This window comes from Hyaena hyaena, unplaced genomic scaffold (genome assembly GCF_003009895.1).
Source record: "Hyaena hyaena isolate Hyena2069 unplaced genomic scaffold, ASM300989v1 scaffold_71, whole genome shotgun sequence".
Taxonomy (NCBI): domain Eukaryota; kingdom Metazoa; phylum Chordata; class Mammalia; order Carnivora; family Hyaenidae; genus Hyaena; species Hyaena hyaena.
Window position 1 is genome coordinate 2,828,814 of NW_024080704.1, and position 23,997 is coordinate 2,852,810.

The following is a 23,997-nucleotide window of genomic DNA, read 5'->3' on the forward strand; positions in this document are numbered from 1 at the left end:
GGGGAAAGCAATGTAACTCATGCAAAATTTGGGAAGGACCTTCTTGGCTGGGTTTTTATGCAGATCAGAAGTAATAAGGACCATTTCTTAAAGTTCAGTTTGTGATGATCTGATCTGGGGATATGGAATGAAGACAATGAAGCGGATTTAAGCCTGGGTTTGAGCATCTTTTTCTGAAGATGGTTTTTGACCATCCAAGAAGGACAAAAACCAAGATATCCCAATGCCTGGTGTCAGATGGTAAATGGGTTTTGACTGAAAGTTATTAGGAATCAAGAGTTAACTTTGTGCTGATCATTAGATCCAGCCAGAAAGATTCAACATGTTTTTGTAAGCAAAGGAGTTGAGTGGCTTAGCCAATGGTAGTTTGGACCCCTTTCCATCGATCTTTGGAAGAAATTAGCCAACTAGATACAAGCCACGTCCTCCTTGCTTTATGAGAACAGTCTTGCCAGAGTGAGAAGCAGTGCTCCGATGGACAAAATTGAGGGGAGGCACGATACAGCAATCCCTGGATACAGAGAAAGACTGACTGCTATCATAGCTCTGTCTTGCCGGAGTCATTTCTGGGACAGAAATATTGAGCCACTAACACTGCATTCTCTGTGAGTCGTATTCTCCCACAGCTAAATAGGTCTATATACTAAATGTTTCCCCCCAGGAGCAAGAGGTAGGAAAGTATGAGACTAATATTTTGTGCAGTAATTACAGTTTCCTTTTTGTTTATGTACTCATGAGTGTGCTTGTAACATGGATCTTCCAGATACAAGGACTAGAGAAAGAACTCCTAAGTGGAATTATTTTAAGTTTATTTAATTATTTTGAGGTTGGGGGAGGGGCAGAGAGGGAGGGAGAGAGAGAATCCCAAGCAGGCTCTGCACAGTCAGTATGGAGCCTGATTCAAGGCTTGAACTCAAGAACCATGAGATCATGACCTGTGCTGAAATCAAGAGTCAGATGCTTAAGTGGCTGAGCCACCCAGGCGCCCCTGGAATTGTTTTGGATAACAGAGAGTTCCGGAAGTAAGACTGTCTTGAGATGAGATCAGATCCTGAGGCCCAGATGTCCCGAGATTCTATCTCTCTGTGATTCTTTCATCTTTGTCCTCCTCTGAGAGTTGACTTCTTCCTTAGACTGACTCTTTTCAGGGTGGTCAAAGTGATGGGAGCAGTTCTAAGTTTTGTACCGTCCTACCAAGTTGTCCAGGGGAAGAGAGAACATCTCCCCTGGTTGTTCCCAGAAGCCTCATAGATTTAGCTGCATCTCCTTCGCTGAGCTGGGTTATGGGCCCATCCCTGCCCCGTTGGAGGTATGCTGATTGGCTTAACTTATTGGATTTCAAACCTGGCACCCCTTTAAAGGATTCTGATTTCATCAGCCTGGGAGATCTCATGCACTGGTATTTTAAAATGCTCCCTGGATGATTCTAATTTACAGCCAAAGTTGAGTGTATTGGCTTAAGTTAGCCAGTGCCCACTTTGAATGTAACTCTTCTCCAAGGGAAAATCTGAGTGAATGTGGCAGACTGATAGAAGGAGAAAATAGATGTTAGGGAAGCAAACATCAAGTATCTGTTTGTGGCAGGCATATTAGTTGCATACATATTTGCTGCCCCAGTGTTCATATCACACTTTGCTTCCTTGTTTGGGAAGCAAGGGGCCAGCCCCAGTGGGTAGATCATGATTGATTCAAATACTACTGACAGCTGTTTCCCCACTTTTTCTGCTTCCTTTGCAATGAGAGAAACAGAGACAAGAGACAGAGACAAAAAGAGAGAGAGAAAGAGATGGAGAAACTAAATTATTTATTTTGAGAGAGAAAGAGAGAGAAAAAAAGATTATGAGTAGGGGAGGGACAGAGAGAGAGAGAGAGAGAGGGAGAGAGAGAGAATCCCAAGCAGGCAGGCTCTGATCTGCCAGCAGGGAGCCCCATGTGGGGCTCAATTCCATGAATCTTGAATAATGAATTGAGCTGAAATCAAGAGTTGGATGCTTATCAGACTGAGCTGCCCAGGCGCCCCTGGGGTCATATGTTAAAGACAAATTCAAATTCAAATTCCTCTCTTATCATTTATTTTATCAAAAGCCAATTATTAGTTAAAAACCTATCCATGCTTCTACTGATTTTAGAACTTTAAATTTTGCACAGAATTTCCAGACACTTTCATACGTGATTATCCATGAGTGTTCTGTCAAAAGAAGACAGTAATAATACGGATATATGAAATGCATGGTTTCGTTCCATTAATCTTAACAAGCACCTACCATGCACCAGTCAGTTCATGCATCATGAGTGGATCCTTCCTTAGCAGATATTTCAATGTCGTAGTGTTGCTTTTCCATAAAACACTTATCAGAGTAACAGACACTGAAATAGAATGAATTTGTGTGACATTCAGTGGTGACATTTAGGAATAGCAAAATAGCTGATGGACAGCAAGAAGAGACAAGTTAAAAAAAAAGTCTGAAGCTTGGACAACTCAGTGATGTTGGGTCTCTGAAAACAAAGATTTGACTACATTGAGTTGAGGAAACAGTTCTGAGGCATCAGCCTAAGTAGCTAAGAAAACTTCTCCGAGACCTTGAATCACAAGTTAATGAAGCCACCTAGTGGTTTGATACATAATTCGAGGTTGGGTGAGCACGTGAGCCAATTTCTCTGTGGATTGATCATGTGGGGTCTTGCTAACCAAGTGTGACTGAGAATCTGATCATTTTCCATTGAAGGAGGGTCCGTTTCATTGAGAATCAGTGTGACGCTGCTCTGTTTAATATTTTATTTATTTACAGTCTTCTTTCTATCAAAAAGAACCTAAGCAACTCACATGAAAGGACAGCGAGAGAGCACAAACCAGAAAAAGAGAAAGAAAAAAAAAAGAAAAAAAACACGAATAAAGACATAAAGAATAGCCTGAAATTTCAGTCATTCAAAAATGCTTTTGAAATCCTATCAATTTTCCGTGAAAGGACTCTGTATTTTCACCTAGTGGAGACTGACCAGTTATAAAATTCACAATATCCAGAATGATGAAACAATTTTCAGGGAAAGTAAAGCTGGACCTGATGCTAAGAGCAGAGAAATTTTTCTTCTGGAGGTGTCCTCACAAATGAGATAGCATACAGTGTAACGTGTGTGTCCTTGGTCCTCACAATAGAATCATCCTGAGTCTCAGAGGCTGTTTCTTAATTGTGTCAATGCAGATTTGGAGAGAATGTGCACCAGACCCCACTTTCAGGGTTTGCATTGAACACATTTGATCCTCAGTATAAGCCTGTGAGGTGTAGGTAGCATTAGTGTCCTTCTTTTGCACACAAGGCCACAAGACGTGGTTATGAATTTGCCCAAAGTCGGGCTGTTAATAAATAATGGAGCTGGGACCCAAACTTGGGCAGTATGGCTCCAGAACCCATGTTCTTTTCCAAGGTGCTATACACAGAACGGCCACTTTGGTACACTGAGGCCCATCCCATGAAAATGACAATACTTGAGTTTTCTCCCCGACGACTTATACACTCTACTCTGTAGGGGATTATATCTATCACGTGCTTTAACATGATGCTACAGGTGAGGTCAGGGTGGCATGTGTCTGAGATGACCCTGTTAACCTAGCTTCCTTCCAGGATCACAGACTTTATCCCTGACCCCAGTTGCCACACCCTCATGTCCACATAGACATACACTCCTTTGGTTAAAAAAAAAAAAAAAAAAAAAGGGACCAGGAAAGAGTATTCAAATTCACCCCTTACTGTTTCTAGTAGGGGACAGCTGAAATCTTATGCCCTTTTGATGGCATAACCTTAGATACAAGATCAAAACACTCTTTATTTTGCTGGCTTTTCTTCTTCAAAGTGGTATCTATAAGTATTTGGGAATGGTAGTTAAATTGATTTATCTTAACCAGTCATGAAAGTTGATGAGCAATGAGCAAGGCCAACCTTAAAGGGAACTTGATAGAGAAATGGTGGCATCACTGAAACATGTGCAGTTAGATGAATCAGAATATCTTGAGTCTTAAATGGAGCATTAAGAATGATGCTCTTTTTAAAAATTTTTTAATTTATTTCTGAGGGAGACAAAGACAGCGTGAGCAGGGGAGGGTCAGAGAGAGAGGGAGACACAGAATCGAAAGTAGGCTCCAGGCTCTGAGCTAGCTGTCAGCACAGAGCCCGACGTGGGGCTCGAATCCATGAACCATGAGATCATGACCTGAGCCGAAGTCGGATGCTTAACTGACTGAGCCACCCAGGCGCCCCAGAATGATGCTCTTTTAAGCTGTGATTAGAATAGCTGTGTGGTGGGTGTTTTTGCTAAAAGGAAAAAGAATACTCTATAAAATGACTGTTCTGTATAGATAAGGCTCTTTAAAAATAAATTTTCATGACATTTAAAAGAAACACATAGCTTAGTAAAGATTGTAATACTCCTGAAAGATTCAGATTCTGTTTTGGGACCAACCTGCTGGCCTACTGCCCATAAGATGGAAGTTTTCAGAATGGGAGCTTTTTAATCATTCTGCTGAATGCTTGAAAGATTCACCCCATCATAGAATATAAGTAAAAGAGAGCGATGCTGAGATATGGTGAAAAAAACATTGGCTGGGAAACAAGAAGCCTGGAATCCCCAGGTCTCCTTTATTCTGATAATAAAAGAAGAAATAAATTCTTTATATGTGTCGTTTTTCTCATGAACTTTGGAGTCAGACCTGGATTCCAGTACCAATTCTGGTAGCAGTTAACTGGATGGTATTGGATTCCCCAGTTAACCTCTTTGGGCCTCAGTTTGTTCATGTACAAAGTTTGTGCGTTTGAGCCCCATGTTGGGCTCCACGCTGTCAGCCTGCTTGGGATTCTCTCTCTCTGCCCCTCCCCTTGTTGCTCTCTCTGTCTCTTTCTCAAAATAAATAAACTTAAAAAAATTAAAGGAAAATAAGAAAGATTTTGATGATTAGTGAAGAGGGGAACCACGTGTCACAGCATACCTGTGGGGATTAGATGGCAGTGTAGGCCAAAGGGTAAAAATAACACTCAATTTTTATTTTCCTACAGGAGTGGCAAAAACTCAACTATGATATCTACACCCTGCGACAGATTCGAAGGGAAGTGAGGAATAGATGGAAACGCATTTTAGAAGATTTAGGTGAGTCCGGAAGTGATTATGACATGGTACAAATAACTAGTGGTGATCCTTCCTCTGCGCTTCTGCATGGTTTTTGTAAAAGGCATATCGTAACTGACTGACAGAAGCTACTGTGCACTGATTGTTTTCCCAATCCTGTCCTTCTTGTGTCCTTAAACATAAGCATCTAATATTTCTGTTACCACCAGCCCACGTCCCGAGGACATAGTTTGCCATGCATTACTCCATCTATCCTCAGTATGGAGTAGCATAGGGCAGAGGCATTGTGTGGACGCTACCACTGAATGTTTTTGGCATTAGATTATGATCATGATTCGATTAGAATATGTCATTGAATTAGATGAGCACAGTTGGCCAATTAGTAGTAGCTTTTTAAGACGAGGCAAGTTGGAAAAAATATTGCTTGTAGGAGAGACAACAAAACTCAGTCCAGAAGAACTAAAGGGTAGAAAAGCATCTGAGTTCGGATAAACACCTGTGGCATCAGAGCAGATATTGGGTATTGATTTTTCTTAATTTTTCCAGGGTCGTGATCCAGTAAACATATATCTCTCTCTACCTCCCTGTCCTCAAAATAAATAAGTAAACTTTAAAAAAGAAAAAGTGAATTTATCAGTTTTGAAGTCCATTATCCTTCTGCCTTGAAAGAGACCATGACACTTTAGCATCATAACTTTTCAAACATGGTGTGCCCAACTGCTCACTCTATTGCTTTATTGGGATATAGTGGGATGGGATGGACCTCTGGCCTCTTTACTTACCCAATGTTATTGGGACGTAATTGTCTCCTTTTTATAATGTGAGTTACTCCAGGCAGGTATAAATCTCTGACTCTTTCATATTTTGGGTAAGTAATTTTAACCAGGCAACCCTATTGCCCCGGGAAGGGAATCAGGACTTGGAGAAGCAGAGGCCACTTTGTAGCTCCCGAACTGTGAAGGTAGGTAGGTGCAGAGTAGGGACTAGGAGGGAGGATTTCAACCTCCCAAAAAGGGGGTGGGGGGGGGCAGCAAGGAAGCTGAGGCTTGACTCTGAGGGAAAAGCTAAGGAAGAAAATTAAACAAGAAGAAATATCAAATGAGCTTTAATTAAAGACCCTGCCGATCACATTGACCTGGGAAGCAGCACATGGAGAGTCAGGTCTCTGACTCCTGCTGTTCGTTCAGAATCCACATTTGGGTCCTTCTTAATCTCCTGCAGGACCGCCATTTCTTGTGACTGCTTTTTTCCCCACAGGTTTTCAAAAAGAAGCAGACTCTTTGCTGTCAGTGACGAAACTCAGCACCATCAGTGATTCCAAAAACACAAGGAAAGCTCGGGAGATATTGTTAAGACTGGCTGAGGAAACCAGTATTTTCCCAGCAAGTTGGGAGCTTTCAGAGAGATATCTCTTTGTTGTGGTAAGTGGATATATTTTTTTATGTTTATTTATTTTGAGAGAGAGAGAGAATGTGAGCTGGAAAGGGGCAGAGAGAGTCCTAAGCAGGGATTCAGCTGTCAGCATGGAGCGTGACTTGGGGCTTGATCCCAGGGACTGAACCATGAGATCATGACCTGAGCCAAAATGAAGAGTCAGATCCTCAACTGAGTGAGTCACCCACATCCTAAGTGGATGTGATTAAAAAAAATTTTTTTAATGTTTATTTTTGAGAGAGAAAGACAGAGTGTGAGTTGGGAAGGGGCATAGAGAGAGAGAGGGAGACACAGAATCCAAAGCAGGCTCCAGGTTCTGTCAGCACAGAGCCCTATGTGGGGCTCAAACTCACAAACTGTGAGATCATGACCTAGGCTGAAGTCGGATGCTTAACTGACTGAGTCACCCAGGTGCCCCAAGTGGATGTGATTTTTTTTAATGTGCCCTAATTTTGCCTTAAATGTTTACTTTTCTATTATTCCATATACTTCTCATTCTGGCAGTGCCAGCAATACCCAGTTTGAGACGGCAGATGTGGCTGGCATCTCGTGAACTGCCTTCCAGGGTCTAGCCGCATCAGAACCACAGGAAGGGCTTTGCATGTTCAGATTTCTGGCTTGCACCCAGACGTATTGAGGCTCGGTTATGGCTCAAGAGTCTGTACCCAGCCAGTTCTGCTACATAGGCAGCTTTCTGAACCATTTGTAGGTCAAAGAAATGTGAGAAACATTGTTTACAAAGCCTAAGATTAACAAAGGGTTTGGAGGGGCTTTAAGAATGTAGAGTGTTTCTTGGATAATGTAAGCAAAGGGTGAGGGGACATCTCTAAATTCGTTGAGAAAAATTTAAGATGTGTTTTGCTCACTCATGATAATTTCTAAGGTGGGTAGGGTCGTGTTTACATTGGTTTTCCCATCAACGTGGCTTTGTTCCCATCTTGACAACATTTGTATTTTTAAATCTTTGGCAGGACCGTCTTATTGCTCTTGATGCAGCAGAAGAGTTCTTTAAAATTGCCAGTCGAACTTACCCCAAGAAGCCTGGGGTCCGAAGTCTGGCAGATGGCCAGAAAGAACTGCACTACCTTCCATTTCCAAGTCCCTAAAGGAGAGGCTGGGAGGCAGAATTGGGATTCCTCCATGGGCTCTCAGCAGCCAGCCCAAGTCGGACAAATGCATACAGGAGACTAGAAGCAAGTGGAGGGCTAGTTAGGGGAAAAATGAGCCTAAGTCCTATAAAAAAACTAAGGGTTTGGATATCTGGTCTTCATGGGGATGCTACTGTCAGGAGAGTCTGAGTTGCAGTGAAACAGCCTGGTGATCTTGCATCAGGGAGTTAGTGAAGGTGATATTTCCTCATGGGTGATTAGATTTCAAGAGTCCACTGTCCCCATTTTGGTTTTGGTTGTACAATAAGCTGTTGTTGCTAAGCCTCTTGGGAGAACGGGGTGCTCTAGTTTAAAAAACAGTAAGATTGACAGAGCCATCATTGAACCCAAATATGGATTACTGAATTTTAAATAACTTATATAACATAGGCTAACGCTAAAATAATGCCAGGCATTATGTGACCTTTCTCTGATTTGGAAGATCCTCCAGAACCTTGGAGGTGTCAGAGGCATCATTTTGAATATAAGTTATGATTATTCAGAGGTTTAGATACAGTAAATAATAGAAATATCTAAGACTGCTCCTCAGAAGGGAGTTCCAAATAGATCAATCCCAGGCAGAGCGTCTCAGCTCTGTCTTCAGTTGTGGGACACACGTCTTAAATTCTCAACGTTAGCAATACCTGGTTACCTCATTTTTGCATATCATCCATTTCTAGACCACAAGCCCTCGATATTTTATCTGGAATAGCATCTGTACACTGGAACGTTTGACCTCCACTTCCTTCTCTTCTCTTTAATCTGTTTCTGGCTTCTTGGCTTCAAGTTGCACCTGCCCAGTGACCTCTAACATGGACTTGTCTCTCTGCGTCTGCAGGCAGTACTGCACATAAGGTCATTGCTGTACTTTCTTCCATTTGGATGAGGATTTCCCAGATGGATAGTGCTGCCAATACAGCTTGCTTCTAGTCACAGACTGAGAAGTCCAGCCTCAAAAGTTACTTGCCACGTAAGCAAGGAGCTTGCCAGGAAATCATAGTTCCTGTTATTGAAAAGACTTTCAGACCCTATAGGATTTAGCCATAGATTGCTGAGAACAATAGCAATATTTTTACTTTCACAGACTTTGCTCTTCTAACTTTAGGTGAAAAGGAACTTGAATTTAGTCTGTCCAAGGGATTGTGACTTGAAGACTTTCTGACTAGCTCTTTTGGTAGTGTATACAATGTTTGAAATATTTCTTAGAGGAGACACACATTCTCCATTTATTAATGCATTGCAGACCAGTTTAACTGACCTGTTTCAAGAAGATTCTTTCTAGTTTAGTAAGTAAGCCAGAAGTTTTATTTTTTATATTTAATGCTTAATCTTTCTCTTGTATTGTTTAAAATGAGCCTGCAGATAATTTCCCTCACTTCTGTAGGCTCTTGTGTGATAAACACATAAACAGTGAAATGAACAAATAAAAACAAAAATGAGCAAAAATCTTTGAAAATTGTATTGTTTTCATTTCTGTCCTCATAATTTGTGTTTTGTCTTTATGCCTTTTTTGATGAGATGTTTTCATCTATGAAGAATAAATTGTCACCATTGTCTTTGTTTTTGGTAATGAATGACTAAGGATGAGAATGTATCTGATTATAAAAAAAGCAGAGTTATCCAGGAAGTTTTCCTTGCAAGGAATTAAAAAGTCTTTTCCATTTACTTTTCAGTTGGATATGTGTTAATAGTTCCATGAAGTAAGAAGGAACAGATAATTCTTTCCATAATCCCTTTTAATTAAAGGGTAAAGAAACTGATAAACAAATGGATTTAAGGACCTCCCCTCATCCTAAAGCCATTCAAGGGCTTATATCTGTGCTCAAGTCTAGGGAACATCCAAGTACATGACAGGCTCAAGTGTGACTGAAGGGACAGTTCCAGAACTCAAACGGTGTTCAGCAGTACCAGGATCCACAGATGTGCAGGTGGCTGGAGGGTCTTCCTACTGTCTAAATGTCTCCCAGTTGGCTACTGTAGTACTTCTCAAAGGTTCATTTGTTTATGCACGGTGATTTCAGGTGGTAGATAAATGAGAATTTCCACATTAAAAGTTATTTATTTTAATGTGCACCAGAGGGAAATCTCTGTCATTTGCACATCAGCTATTGATGGATATCCTGTTTCATGAATATTCTTGCAGTAAACAATAAAGTATTTGTGCTTCCTTAAAGGGGATGGACCCAGGAAGCCACAGTCGACATGCTGGCCAAGGTGAGGGAGCACCAGCATCACTGAAAAGCTCACTGAAAAGGAGGCCTGTAGTCCAGATGCTGTTCCAGAAGTGGCTCACTGATAGCAATTGGGGAGGGTGAATAGGGGTCCAGTGTCACAGAAACAAAGTGAGCACAGTTATCATAATGTGGTCTGTGCCAGGTCTGAGGGGTACCTGCAGAGACAGTTAGAGTTGGTTTATAGAAGACAATGTCCCTGGGGCAGAAGAGATGGGTAGCCAATAAGAATATTGCTCAACCTTTGCTATCAAATGATGTCAAGGATGGGTGACCAGGAGATAGATAGGGCACAGCCACCCTAACAGAAAGTTATGATCTCTTGCCAAGTTCCAGACCTTGGCTATTTTCCAAGGATCCAGGGGAAGGTCTGGATCCCCAAGAAGAAGGAGTTCACAACAGCACTCCAAATCTATATGGCAATGTTTCCACTAGTCCTTCCTCAAAGGGACCTATGATTATTTCCCTAGATTAACTGTACACCGGGAAAAGAAGTGTACAAAAACACTCTGAGGATGTGGGACACAGTGTCCAAGTTGACGCTGATGCTCAGAAACAAAAGTATCATAATGGTGTGCTTTTTAGAATGAGGGAATATGGGATTTATAGAGTCCTAACTTATGTCTATCCCACAGTATGTCCATTGAGTCCATGGATATATCTAATGGTCATCTCTCCACTTCCAGAATAAATTATTGGGTTGAATGTATTTGGGACTTGGCAAGACCACCATTAATTTCTTGGCCTGTAGGTTAAAAACTGTCTTAATGGGAAAGCTTAGTGGAGGCGTCTGAAACTGCTCCATCCCCTGGCCTAGATAGTAAACTCAAATCAATATTGCATCCTGGGAAAGGGCAGAGATTAGTACTACCCATAAAGGTCTAAAGGTTTCTAGAGTATTGGTCTTGACCACAATTCACCATACTGGCCCTTATGAAAACTGGATGGATTCCAGAGAATGCAAGTGGAGTATTGAAAGCACAGTCACGTGGTAGCCCTAATTGTAGCTGCTGAGCTGGATGCAGAATCTTTGTGAGAACAAATTAACACAGATTCAACTACATGGAGGGTGGCCATTGATCTGGCAATCTGTTCTTTCCATGCCCATCATAAAGACAGATCAGAAAGTGTTTGCATTCACTTGGGAGGGACAACAGTATACCTTTATGGGCTTGCTCCAGAGCTAGAGTGTCTCATCCTCTGTTATAATCAAAGGGGACAGGTACCATGCGGTCATTCTGAAGAATATCACATTGATCACCTGTCTCAATGAGATTAGACCTGAGGAGTACGAAGTGGCAAATGCATGGAGACCTTGGCAAAAGACACGCACTTCAGAGGATGGGAGATAAATCCTACAAAGTCTCAGGGACCTATCACTTCAGTGAAGGTTTTAGGGGTCCAGTGGTCAGGGGCATTGTTGGAATATCTTCCTCAAAGGAAAGGTCAGGTCATTTCATCTTTCACCTCCCCCTGCTAGGTAGGCAGCAGAATGCTCAGTAGGCCTCCTTATGTTCTCACCTGGAAATACTGCTCCACCCTGTACAGCTGGGTGATGTGAGACACTTAGACCTCTGAGGGAGGCTTAGGGCAGGTAAAGGCTCCAAAACAGGGCCATGCTACAACGCTGCAGACACCTTTGGTGTTAAACAGTCTTGGGAATAAGAAAAGATGCCCTGTGGAATTTGTGCAAAACTCAATAGGAGAATGACAACACAGACCTCAAAGGTTCTGGGGCACAGCCATGCCATTTGCAGGCAAGAATTACGCATCATTTGAAAAACTCATCATGAGCTGAGTTTTTAGCAGACCGACCAAGGCATAAGGTCAAAGTCTAGCAGTAATCCAATTCTTTCCTTGTATTATTATTATTATTATTGCTGTTGTTGTTGTTGTTGTTGTTATCATTGAAAGGGGGAGGGGTAGAGAGAATCCCAATGGAGGGCTTGATCTCATGAAACATGAGATCATGACCTGAGCTGAAATCAAGTCAGATGCTTAACTGACTGAACCACCCAGGCACCCCTTCCTTGTTATTTTTAAAAAATAAACTTCGTTTGGGGTGCCTGGGTGGCTCAGTCAGTTAAGCGTCTGACTTTGACTCAGGTCATGATCTCATGGTTTGTGGGTTCAAGCCCTGCATCGGGTTCTGTGCTGATAGCTCAGAGCCGGGAGCCTGTTTCAGATTCTGTGTCTCCCTCTCTACCCCTCCCCCACTTGTGCTCTCTCTCTGTCTCAAAAATAAATAAATTATAAAAAAATAAATAAATAAACTTAGTTTTAGAATACTGTTAGATTTACAGAAAAGTTGCAAAGATTGCACAGAGATGCTATATGTCTCACACCAAGTTTCCCCTACTGTTAACATATTACCTTAATACAGTACATTTGTCACCTTTAATGAGCCAATGTTAATACATTTTTATGATTAACTAATTACATAGTTTATTCAGATATGGGTTTTTACCCAATGTCTTTCCTTGTCAGGATCCCATCCAGGACGCCATATTGGATTGAGTCATTATGTTCTCCGAGGTTCTTTTTGGCTAAGATAGTTTCTCAGACTTCCCTTCATTTTCATGGCAGTTTCTTGACAGTTTTGAGTTCAGGAATCTGGAAGAGAGAGCTGATGAGAAGTAGCAGTGTGGTCTTGAGACCAGCATCAGCAATGGGGCTATGAGTTTTCCAATTAGCCTTCTTTAATTTTCCCCAGGAAAAGAAATGCAGCAATCTCATGGAGGAGGCTATCCCAGAACTTGCCATAAAGAACATAGGGATCTGAGCATCACAGAGGCAGACGGTGGCAGAGGATGTGAGGCACACCTCCGGTCTTGCTCTCTTTGGGGCTGAAATACTCATTCCCTCAGTGGCTGGCAGTACTGGTGCTTGCTGCCTCTGGGAATCACCATCAACTGAGGAGAGCTACTTCTCTCTCAGTTCCCACGGTTCCCACCCTGTCTGGAAGCATCCTGTGTCTATTGGTTAATTAGTTGGTACAGGCATATGAAGGATAATCCCAGCTCTGGAGTTCCCGGTTGGATTGGCTGAAGCCTTTGTTGTGACTCCTTGTCAGTAATATTTTCCCCGATATTTTCTCTTCTCCACAGGTATTGACTAACAACTTCTTGCCTGGCAATCTCCATTTCAAAATCTTTTCTCCAGGGAACTCGACTGTGACACTCTCTGAGTCAACAATACAATACAATACTCAAGTCTGCACTTGTATGTGACACGTACATAGAGATTTATTGTTACTAAACCAAGCCAGAGCATTTATCTACTGAAATACATATTATTTAGTTTGCAAATCATTTAAAAACATGTATTTATCTTTGAAATTAAGACATTATTTAAAAGTTTTTTTTTTTAATCTTGGGTTTAATCTTGGGATATCATGATGTGTCAATTCATTTAACATAAGTAGTTAAATGTTTCTTTTTAATGTTTACTTATTTTTGAGAGAGAGACAGAGCATGAATAGGGGAGGAACAGAGAGAGGGAGGCAGAGAATCCAAAGCAGGCTCCAGGCTCTGAGCTGCCAGTGCAAAACCTGACACAGGTCTTGAACTCACAAACGCTGAGGTCATGACCTGAACCCAAGTCAGACGCTTAACCAACTGAGCCACCCAGGCACCCCTGGTTAAGTGGTGTTTAAAGACCATCATAAAAGTGATTTTTCTTTAGCTAAGACATTACATTTAAGTTTCAGTAGAGGTTATCAGTTTAAAATCAGTAGCTTCTGGAAGAGGTCTGCACTGACAGCTTTAGAAATTAACTTAGCTGATGATTCTTCAGTAATCACAGGTGTCGTGGCATCATGACACAGCTTCTTTTCCATTGGATTAATGTATTTATTCATTTTTCCAGATAACTGTCTATTGCTAATAACACAAGAAATATGTTTAACTTTGATTAAGTTGCATTGAAAGGAGTATTCTCAATTCTAAGTCACTCCCATGCACAGCGTTAAAACGGCCAGCCACTTTGAACTTTCTGTATACATTGTTTCAAGAAGTGTTACTATTTGCTTCCAAGGTGTTATGCTATGTTCTGTTTTGACAACCTACAAAAAGATACTTGGCATCTCAATTTTCAAATCCCTTAACGCATGGGTTTAAGAGAGGGGAATGTGGAAATCGGAGTCAGGGATTCAGGTCTTCACTCGAGTCTCATCCTTTAATCACTTAGTATCTAAATGGGGTTAATTTGGGGCGCCTGGGTGGCTTAGTCGGTTAAGCGTCCGACTTTCGCTTAGGTCATGATCTCACGGTTCGTGGGTTCGAGCCCCGCGTCAGGCTCTGTGCTGACTGCCAGCTCAGAGCCTGGAGCCTGTTTCAGTCTGTGACTCCCTCTCTCTCTGACCCTCCCCTGCTCACTCTGTCTCTCTCTCTCTCTCCTAGAAATAAATAAAACATTTAAAAAAAATAAAAAAAATAAATGGGGTTAATTTGATTTTCTACTCATCTATATTCTAAGAATTTGGTGAGATTAAATTTAAGTAAGCTCTACATCCAACATGGGACTTGACCTCATGACCTGAAGATCAAGAGCTGCATGCTCTACTGACTGAGCCAGCCAGGGGTCCCAAGTGAGATTAAATTTAGAAAGAACAGTATTATAAATACAAAATTAAATTATGACACTTATAATAGATAAAGCACAGGCCTGTAGACTGATTCCTTTTTCAAAAGCCAAGGGTTGTAGTTTTTAGGTAGCAATTTACTTTACAAATTCTTCAGCATTAGCAGTGTGAAATGTGTTAAGTGAGTTTCATCATAAATCTAGTGACATGTGGTTAGCATTTGAAGTATTCTAATCAGGAATTCACTTTCCAAAGATGCTTGTTCAATCATTTCAATGATCTTGATCAAAATTTATACCAAAAGCTTCATTAAGTTGCATAAAGCGTGTTCGGAATGATTTTCCATTTATGAAATGAGTAGTAGTCTAGACAAGTGGTTAGCTAGAAAGACTGGCTCCTTCATCTTCGCAGGAAGATGGTGTTAAGAACCTGTTAAATGTAGTGGTGCTCAAGGCTTTAAATGTCCTTTGTCTGCCTGCTGATAACACTGTGTCGTCTGATGTGGTTATTGGGGTATTGTTGTTGCACATGAATTTAACCTCAGTCCTTCCAACCTGACCCAGAGTTTACCTTCTGGGCCTGCACTCTGAGGGCTACGTGACTATTCTCAGGTACAAGGAAAAAAAAAAAACCAAATAAGAAGACAAGGTTTAATGTTCCCTATTCATGGTAACACAGTTTGCATACTGTGTCCTTGAGATAATGGCTATTCCCCCGAAACTCTCCAAAACCCTGAGCTGTGTCTTCAAAATAACCAATTTTGTCCTACATACCAGGGTAAGGGCTGCTCTCTTTATCACTTTGTAGCCTTTTTACAACAACTGCTCAATTCTGCTTCTGTACTGCCCGCTTGCCTGCTTGCTCATTATAAAAAGCCCTGAGTCGGAGCGCCTGGGTGGCTTAGTCGGTTAAGCGTCTGACTTTCGCTTAGGTCATGATCTCACGGTTTGTGGGTTCGAGCCCCGCGTCGGGCTCTGTGCTGTCAGAGCCTGGAGCCTATTTCGGAGTCTGCGTCTCCCTCTCTCTCTGACCCTCCCCTGCTCACGCTGTCTCTCTCTCTCTCCTAGAAATAAATAAAAATATTAAAAATAAATAAATAAAAAGCCCTGAGTCTTTGGAGTTGAGGCTGCACATTTGGAGCTCTGTGTTAACTCTGTGCGGTCCCGGCTGGTAATTAAGACTCCCTTAATTTGGCATCAGTGGTCTTGCTTGGTCTCTGTGTCTCTCGGCATAACAGTTGTGTCTACCTAAGAATGAAACTTTTCTCAAGTTTCTTTCAAACTTTCATTTCAATATTGAGGGCCTTGAGAAAAGAAAGGGGGAATTCTCTGGCAGCATAGGAAGCCAATGTGTAGTTCCTGGCCAGTAAGTGCCGTATGTTTGGAAGAATTTTGGCTAAGATTCACTTACATACGGTCTGGTTGTAAGATTTGGGGAGAAGAGACCTACAGTCTTCACTTTCCTCTTGTAATAGCTGGGGAACACTGATATTTATTAAAAGACTGGATGAAAAGTCACATTAACAGGTCAATTTCTAACCAATTAAAAGAACCTTTTTTATAGTTTATTCATTTTTGTAAGAGAGACAGAGCATGAGCACGGGAGGGGCAGAGAGAGAGAGGGAGACACAGAATCCGAAGCAGGCTCCAGGCTCTCAGCTGTCAGCACAGGGCCTGATGAAGGGCTTGCATGCATGAGCTGCGAGATCATGACCTGAGCCAAAGTTGGATGCTTAACCAACTGAGCCACCCAGGTGACCCTAAAGCCCATTAAAAAAAATTTTTTTTTAATGTTTATTTATTTTTGAGAGATAGACATAGCATGAGGGGAAGGGCAGACAGAGAAGGAGACACAGAATCTGAAACAGGCTCCATGCTCTGAGCTGTCAGCACACAGCCCACCGCAGGACCTGAACTCAGGAACTGTGAGATCATGACCTGAGCCAAAGTCAGCCACCCAACCGACTGAGCCATCCAGGCTCCACCCCCATCAAGCACAATTTTAAAATCTGAAAGCAAGGCAGAACGTTTTAAAATAGAAAAAAAAAAACAACTAACCATAATACTGTACTCAAATATAGTCATTCATAACATTTTGGGAGGTTTCATTCTTTTTCATGTGCATATTTGAAATTTATATGTACAACTTTATATACTGATTATTAAATTTAAGTGGGTCATGAACTTCAATGCTCCAAGGGTCACTGGGTGGGGACTATGGCTCAAAGGAGTTTCTCTCTTCCTTTTCTAAAAGAAGCAGTTACTATTCAGCTCCAAATGATTGTTGTTATGGAAATGGAATCAGTTTTGTCAGTTAATCTGATTTTTTAAGAACTAAAACAAATTTTATCAATTTAAAAATGTTGGTTACTAAATTCAAAAATTTTAAATACTGTGCAAGCCAAAGATATACATGAGCTGACATCTTACCACATTTCACAGGTCATAAACATTTTCTGTTAGTAAGTAGCCTCTGAGAGCATAATTTTTACAAAGCTGCATAACAATAAATTGAGTAGATGTAACACATTTTACAACCTTTCATCTATTTTTGGACATTTAGAGGTGGTTTTACCTTTTCTCTGCAAGGAACACCTTCATGCATATTACTTTGTTCGGTGGTGGTGGTGGAATTACAGAATCAAAGGGCATGGTTATTTAAATCATTCTTTATGGGCCTCATCAAATATTTTCCAAAAAGGTTTGTATCAATTTATGCTCTATCTAGCAATGACATATGAAAATATAATTTCACCCTATCTTTGTTATCACTGGAATATACACCAGGAAAAAAACTGGTAAAGAAAAAAGGTACCTTCCTGGTGACCTAATTGGCATGTCTGTTTATTAGGGTGAACATTATTCCATATGCTTGTTTACCACTTTTCTTTCTTTTGTGGCTTGTCTGTTTCCTTTGTCCTTTGTGGAGAGGACTCCTACTTTGAAGTCTCAACAACGTCAATCTAGGCAGCAACCAGGTATCAATAAACATCAACACCTGCTTCTTCATGTTTAAAACATCTGTTTTATGGGGCTTTTTTGTTCTCTATTAATTGTCAGCTTTCATCTTTCGGTCTCTCTCTGTCTCACACGGCAGCAAACAAAACAGAGGCAAGATGATATTGGCTGTGTCTCCTTGATTCATTTTGTGGGTTATAATTCTCAAGGATTAAGACTTCTTAAATTTTATACCTCCATTTTAGTATTAGATACTGAATGATTAGTTGTGAATTATTTTGAGTTTATAAATACAAGGCTTAATATTGTGATATGAAGTACAAGACTAACTCCCGACTTTAAGGTCTCAGATTCAAAATTCCAGAGCACAGAGGGACTTTATACAAGTGATTTATTCCAAACTGCTCATTTTGCTAATGCAGAAATTGAGTTTGGGTTACTTCTCCAAAGTTACACAGCTAGCAAGTAACTGCAACACAGTTTCCTTCCTGAGTCTCTGGTCTCTAGGTTAATTTTCTTCTCTTTTTTGCCTTGCTGCTTCCTTTGGTGCTGCATGCATTGCTACATTTTGCAATATAACTTGATTCTGATAGGTATGAAGACAGCTAATGAATTGCTGCATCTGTAGAGTCCTGACAGAAATCCATTACAGAAAATAATGATTTCTCTCTTTCAAGCCTGATGAGAAATTTTCATAGAGCCATGGAAAACATTCATAAATATTGGTTTTGTTACTCTTTTATTCCAAAAGATATGGTGGCAACAGTGGGAGGCAAAAAGTAAGAAAAATCAAATCATCAAATATTTGCTTTATTAATAGCAGAGGCATAAAATTGTGGCCCAGATACTTTTAAAAAATTAGCATCATCAGTGCAGAGATTCAAACCCAGTTTGGGGACAAAAAATGGAACTGGCGACTTCTGTCCATTTGGTGTCAATAAAATACACACAATAAAAGAACTGCCTGCTTTTTCTAGAAGCTGAACAGTCACTGTAGATATCCTGGACATCCCTCTCAGTTAAAAGGTCTGCATTTAGCAACTTCTTACTTGACACATCCCCAAAAGCAAGGGAATCAAGAGCAAAAATAAATGATTGGGACTCATCAAGATTAAAAGCTCATCAAGATTAAAAGCTTCTGCACAGCCAAGGAAACAACCCAGAAAACTAATAGGCAACCAACAGAATGGGAAAAGATAGTTGCAAATGACATATCAGATAAAGGGTTAATATCCAGAATCTATAAGGAACTCACCAAACTACACGCCCGAAAAACAAACAACCCAATGAAGAAATGGGCAGAAGATATGAACAGACACTTCTCCAAAGAGGACATCCAGATGGCCAACAGACCCATGAAACGATGCTCAGCATCCCTCCTCATCAGGGAAATACAAATCAAAACCACACTGAGATACCACCTCACGCCAGTCAGAGTGGCTAAAATGAGCAAATCAGAGAACTCTAGATGCTGGCGAGGATGTGGAGAAACGGGCACCCTCCTACACTGTTGGTGGGAATGTAAACTGGTACAGCCCCTCTGGAAAACAGTGTGGAGGTTCCTCAGGAAACTAACAATAGAACTCCCCTATGACCCAGCAATAGCACTGCTAGGAATTTACCCAAGGGATACAGAAATGCTGAGGCATAGGAGCACATGTACCCCAATGTTCATAGCAGCACTCTCCACAATAGCTAAAACATGGAAAGAGCCTAAGTGTCCATCAACAGATGAATGGATCAAGAAGATGTGGTTTATCTATACCATGGAATACTACATGGCAATGAGAAACAATGAAATCTGGCCATGTGTAGCAACATGGATGGACCTTGAGGGTGTTATGCTGAGCGAAATAAGTCAGGCAGAGAAGGACAAATATCATATGTTTGCACGTATAGGAGGATTAGGAGGAACTTGACGGAGGAACAAGGGGGAGAAGAAGGGCGGAAATGGTGGGGGAAAGGGAGAGAGGCAAACCATGAGAGACTCTTGAATGCTGACAAAAACTGAGGACTGATGGATGGGGGAGGGAGGGGGGGATGGGCATGGAGGAGGACACTTGTGGGGATGAGCACTGAGTGTTATGTGGAAACTAATTTGACAATAAACTATTTGTAAAAAAAAAAAAAAAGGTCTGCATTTTACTCTGCGGCAGCTGAGCGGGTGACCTGAAGGGTCTTGCCTTTCAAGTGTAGCAGGGATCCTGGAATAGACTCAAAGTAGTAGTTTTCAAACTTGAGGGTCTTGTTAGATACGCAGGTGCCTGTGTTCCACTTGAAGATAGTATGATTCCATAGCACTAGTATGGAGACTGGGAAGTTTTATTATTTTATTTTATTTTGAGAGAGACAGAGATAGAGTGAGAGGGGGAAGGGCAGAGAGAGGGAGATAGAGAATCCCAAGGAGGCTCCGCGCTGCCAGCACATTGCCTGATGCGGGGCTCAAACCCATGAACCCATGAGACCATGACCTGAGCCAAAACCAGGAGTCGGACACTCAATTGACTGAGCCACCCAGACGCCCCTAGGATTATCATTTTAATAGAATTTTAATGTTAGAATAGTTTTAGATTTATAATAAAATTGTAAAGATAGCATAGTAGGTTTCCATAACCCCACTTTGAATTTCCCATATGATTAACATGAAGATATCTTCCATGAGTATGGTGCATTTATCACATCTAGTGAACTAATACTGGTACATTATTATTAACTAAACTTTATACTTTTTCATATTTCCTTGGTTTTTACCTAATGGCCTCCTTCTATTCCAGAATCCCATCCAGGATACTACATTACATTTGATGGTTGAATGTTAGTCTCCTCTTGGCCATGACAGTTTCTCAGACTTCCCTTGTTTTTGAGGAGAATGGTCAAGCACTTTGCAGAATGAACTTCGATTGGGGATTCTTTGACATCTTTCCTTGTGATTAGAAGGGAGGAAAACCACAGAGGTGAAGTGCCATTTTCATCCTATGATACCGAGAGTACACATGCTGATGTGACTTAGCATGGCAATGCTAACCTTGCTTACTTGGTGGAGACGCTGCAGTTTTAACTCCCCCCCTTTGGAAGACTTCAATGCAGATGATATCTGGAGCATGTCTGGAGAAAGATTGGATGCTATGTTCGCTCTAGAAGGCAGGCAAGTGTGAGGATGTTCGAGGGACTAGTAGTGGGTGAAGTAATGATTGGGCTTGGCTGTGAATAGTAGCAAACCCACCACAGTAGGGGCTTCTTTGTCTAATGCAACAAGAATTCTGGGATTGGATGGTCCATGCATCAACTGTGTGGTTTGTGGCTTTCTTCTTGCTCCTCATCCTCAACTTGTGACTTTAATCTTCATGGCCATAAGAGGGTGGCTACCTCCAGTGTTAGCTTCTATATTCAGGGAAGGAGAAGGTGGTAGGCCAAGGGAACAAAGGGCATGTGAGCTGTGCCTGCCACTTTAAAGGAGTTCTGCTTATAAAATAAGATTGACCCAAATCGAGTCACTGGGCTAGCTGTGACTGCAACGGAGTGTGAGAAGGTGCATAATTTTCACTGAGCACATAACCACCTTGCACATAACCAGAATCCTGGGGGTGTGGCGACTGGGCACACAATCAGCAGTCTCTGCTTCAGTGGGGCTACTGTCTGGGGTGCATTGATATTCTTCAGAGTCCACACCTTCTCTTCATCCTTCCATTCATTCTTTCATGGTGCAGTGATCTTCTAAAAATGCAAATGGGCTCATGTCCCCTCCTGCTGAAAACACAATTCTTAAAAATAAAAACCCAAATTCCCACACATGCCCATAAGGTTCTGGGATCTCTTCAGACTCACTCTGCAAGCGAGCTACGATAGGTCCCTTTCGTGGTGTAGACATGCTGTGCTCCTTCTTCCCAGTTCACGGCCTGCACGTGTGCTGTTCTTTCTGGAACAGTCTGTGGTCCTTTGTACGCCATTTCCCTCTTAGCCACCTACTGCTTTTACCTCCTATTTGTTCTTCAGATCTTTAAGCTTCAGCTCAACATATGTTCATCCACAAAGCCTTCCTCAACCCTGCAGACTAGCTTGGGCCCCACTGTGATATATGTCACTTTATGGCATCAAGCTCTTTTCCTTCATGGTCCTTAATACAGCTGTCATCTTGAATCTATTGGCGTCATGATTAGATTAATGACTGCCTACTCCATAAACTGCCAGTTCCATGAAGTGGGCGAGTACCACATCTATCTTTGGCCATGATTCTGTCCCCAGTGCCTCCTGGAGTGGCTGGCATATGGAAGAGATCAAACAAATACTGGTTGAGAGGGTGAATGAGAAAAGCCCAGATCCTGAGAGAAGAAGAGTGAGTCAAGAGGCAGAGGTTTAATTCAAGAACAAAGGATCAGTCATGGAGGGGAGGCATTCTGAGTCAGCTGGGTTTGTCACTGATGTCTTCCTTCTCCTTTGACACTATGTGCTTACAGCTGACTTTTAAAGTGAGGAGACACAAAAAGAAGAGAAGAAAACAAAACAAGCTATTTCTTGTGTCTCCCCCACCCTTCCTTTACTTGGGACACTGGGAAATGCTTCTGGTTTAGCACAGTAACCTAAGAATGAGCCATCGGTACAACATGGGCACTTTCTACAGTGAAGGCCATGGTCTTAGTGTGTTGTTTGCTGCTTTAGGTGTGGGCAGCTGCAATTTCACCACGAAGATCAATGACACCATAGCTGGCCAAGGGGATAGTTTATCTTAGTGGTTAAAAGCATAGATTTTTACATTTAGATTTTGCTTTGTCACTAATAAGGTGAATGGCCTTGGTAATCTTCAGTTTTCTCTGTAGCAAAATGGGCAAGATGTCCGTTATGAAGTTCAAATGAGCTAATGCAGGGAACTTGATCAACACAGACAGTTACCCACTAAGATCCCACTTGCTGTGGCTCTAACTGAGATCCCATAGTTAGAGCCACAGCAAGAGCCAGCAACAATCAGGAATCCAACAATTCTAGAAGGAATTTAAAGGTGGGGGGTGGAATTCCACCATGAGTGGAGATAGAGAAATTTTGTTTTGTGACTGCTCTTGAAACTTTATGGCAATCTCTAAGCTTATGTGCTCTGAGAAATGGTTTCCCATATAAGAGCAAGCCTAAAAGGAGCCTAACTTAACTTTTTTCTTTTTTTTTTTTCAGCATCGCCCTTTGGGAGAGGCATAAGGTTCTCAAAAGACTGGCAGTGCCAAGCAAACTACTGGCTCTTCTGAGGGTCTTGTTGATCCTGGGCAGTAAGCGGGCTAGGATTTGAGAGGAGGGTATAGCAGAGAGATTAAGAGCAGGTACTCTGGAGTTGAGTAATGGCCTCCAGTACTGGGCTCTAATCTGAGTTCAGTTGTGTAGAATTGCGGAATTCACCCAACCTGTGGTCTCCTCACCTGTAAAATAGGAGAAATAAAACTATTTAATTTGTTGGGATTTTTGTAAGAATTAAATAATTGACTCATAGAAGGTAGTGGTTCTCAATGGTGAAGGAGGTAATTTTGTTCCCCAGGGACCCTTGGCCATGTCTGGAGACAATTTTTGGTTGTCCTAACTGGAGGGAGGTGCTATTGGCTATTGGCTAGTGGATAGAGACCAGGGATGCTACTAAATATCCTATAGGGTGCAGGACAGTCCCCACCCCTTCCCTCAAAGAATGATCCCAAATGTCAATAGTGCTGAGGCTGAGAAATCCTAAAATGAGGTACTGAGAAGAAATCCTGTCTGTAGATATTGCTCAGTGTCAACTTGTGAATAAACTTTTGTAGGGATGACAATGCATTTGTCATATGGGGCTTACCAAGTGCTCACGCCTCTCTGGACTGAGTAAAGGGGACCAAAGAGAGTTTTTCTTATTTTATTTTCTGATAAAACCATACAAATGATATTTTAGCTACAAGATATGGCTGTCAGTTCCTTGATTAGAAGATGATATTAATTTCTTAATTAAAAGAAATAAGTAGTTTTCAGCCATGAAAATGCTGACCTTGTTGTGTGGATAGTTTGGAAGATCCTCCATGATGCTTTCTTAGGGAATGAAGGCATGAATGAATGGATAATTATAGAGAAAGCTCCAAGGTACAAAGTTTTAGAAATATGTCACATGAGACTGTTAGGGGGATTTTGCCCCTAGAAAACTGACCTTGAGACATTGACCATTGACTCTCCTTCCAGTAATCTTCAGAATTTTGCTTTCATGGACACTAGTTCCTTATACCTATGGGAAGACAGGTGGACAGTCCTGGGAAGGGGAGCAAGAGGGTGTCTCCCAGAAGAATGGCCAACAGCTTCTCAATGATCTGATGGCATCCTCATCCAAAATTGTGATGCCGTTAGCAAAGGGGTGAGTGTGGGAGTGGGGCACCTTCCTGGATACGGAAAGAAGGGAAAGCTTGTCTTTCCAACTTGAGAAGCGCTGTTCAGCCTCCTGCTTGTTGTGGCTTTCTGTGTTAAGTTACATCTTTTACCTCGTATCCTTTGTGTAGGGTTGCAGGTGCTTTTGGGTTGACGATTTATGTTTAAAGGGC

The 23,997-nt window shown here is 41.6% G+C and overlaps 1 protein-coding gene across 1 annotated transcript in view; it reads left to right on the top strand.

Annotated features, from left to right (window-relative positions):
* MREG (melanoregulin) overlaps positions 1 to 9,132 on the top strand; it is a 56,701-nt gene extending 47,569 nt beyond the window's left edge. Inside the window, exons 3-5 of the mRNA XM_039233091.1 lie at positions 5,046 to 5,136; positions 6,373 to 6,536; positions 7,521 to 9,132. Coding sequence (XP_039089022.1) covers positions 5,046 to 5,136; positions 6,373 to 6,536; positions 7,521 to 7,655 — 390 coding nt within the window. The 3' untranslated portion in view covers positions 7,656 to 9,132. The remainder of the gene's footprint in view (positions 1 to 5,045; positions 5,137 to 6,372; positions 6,537 to 7,520) is intronic.
* The last annotated feature ends 14,865 nt before the right edge of the window (positions 9,133 to 23,997 follow it).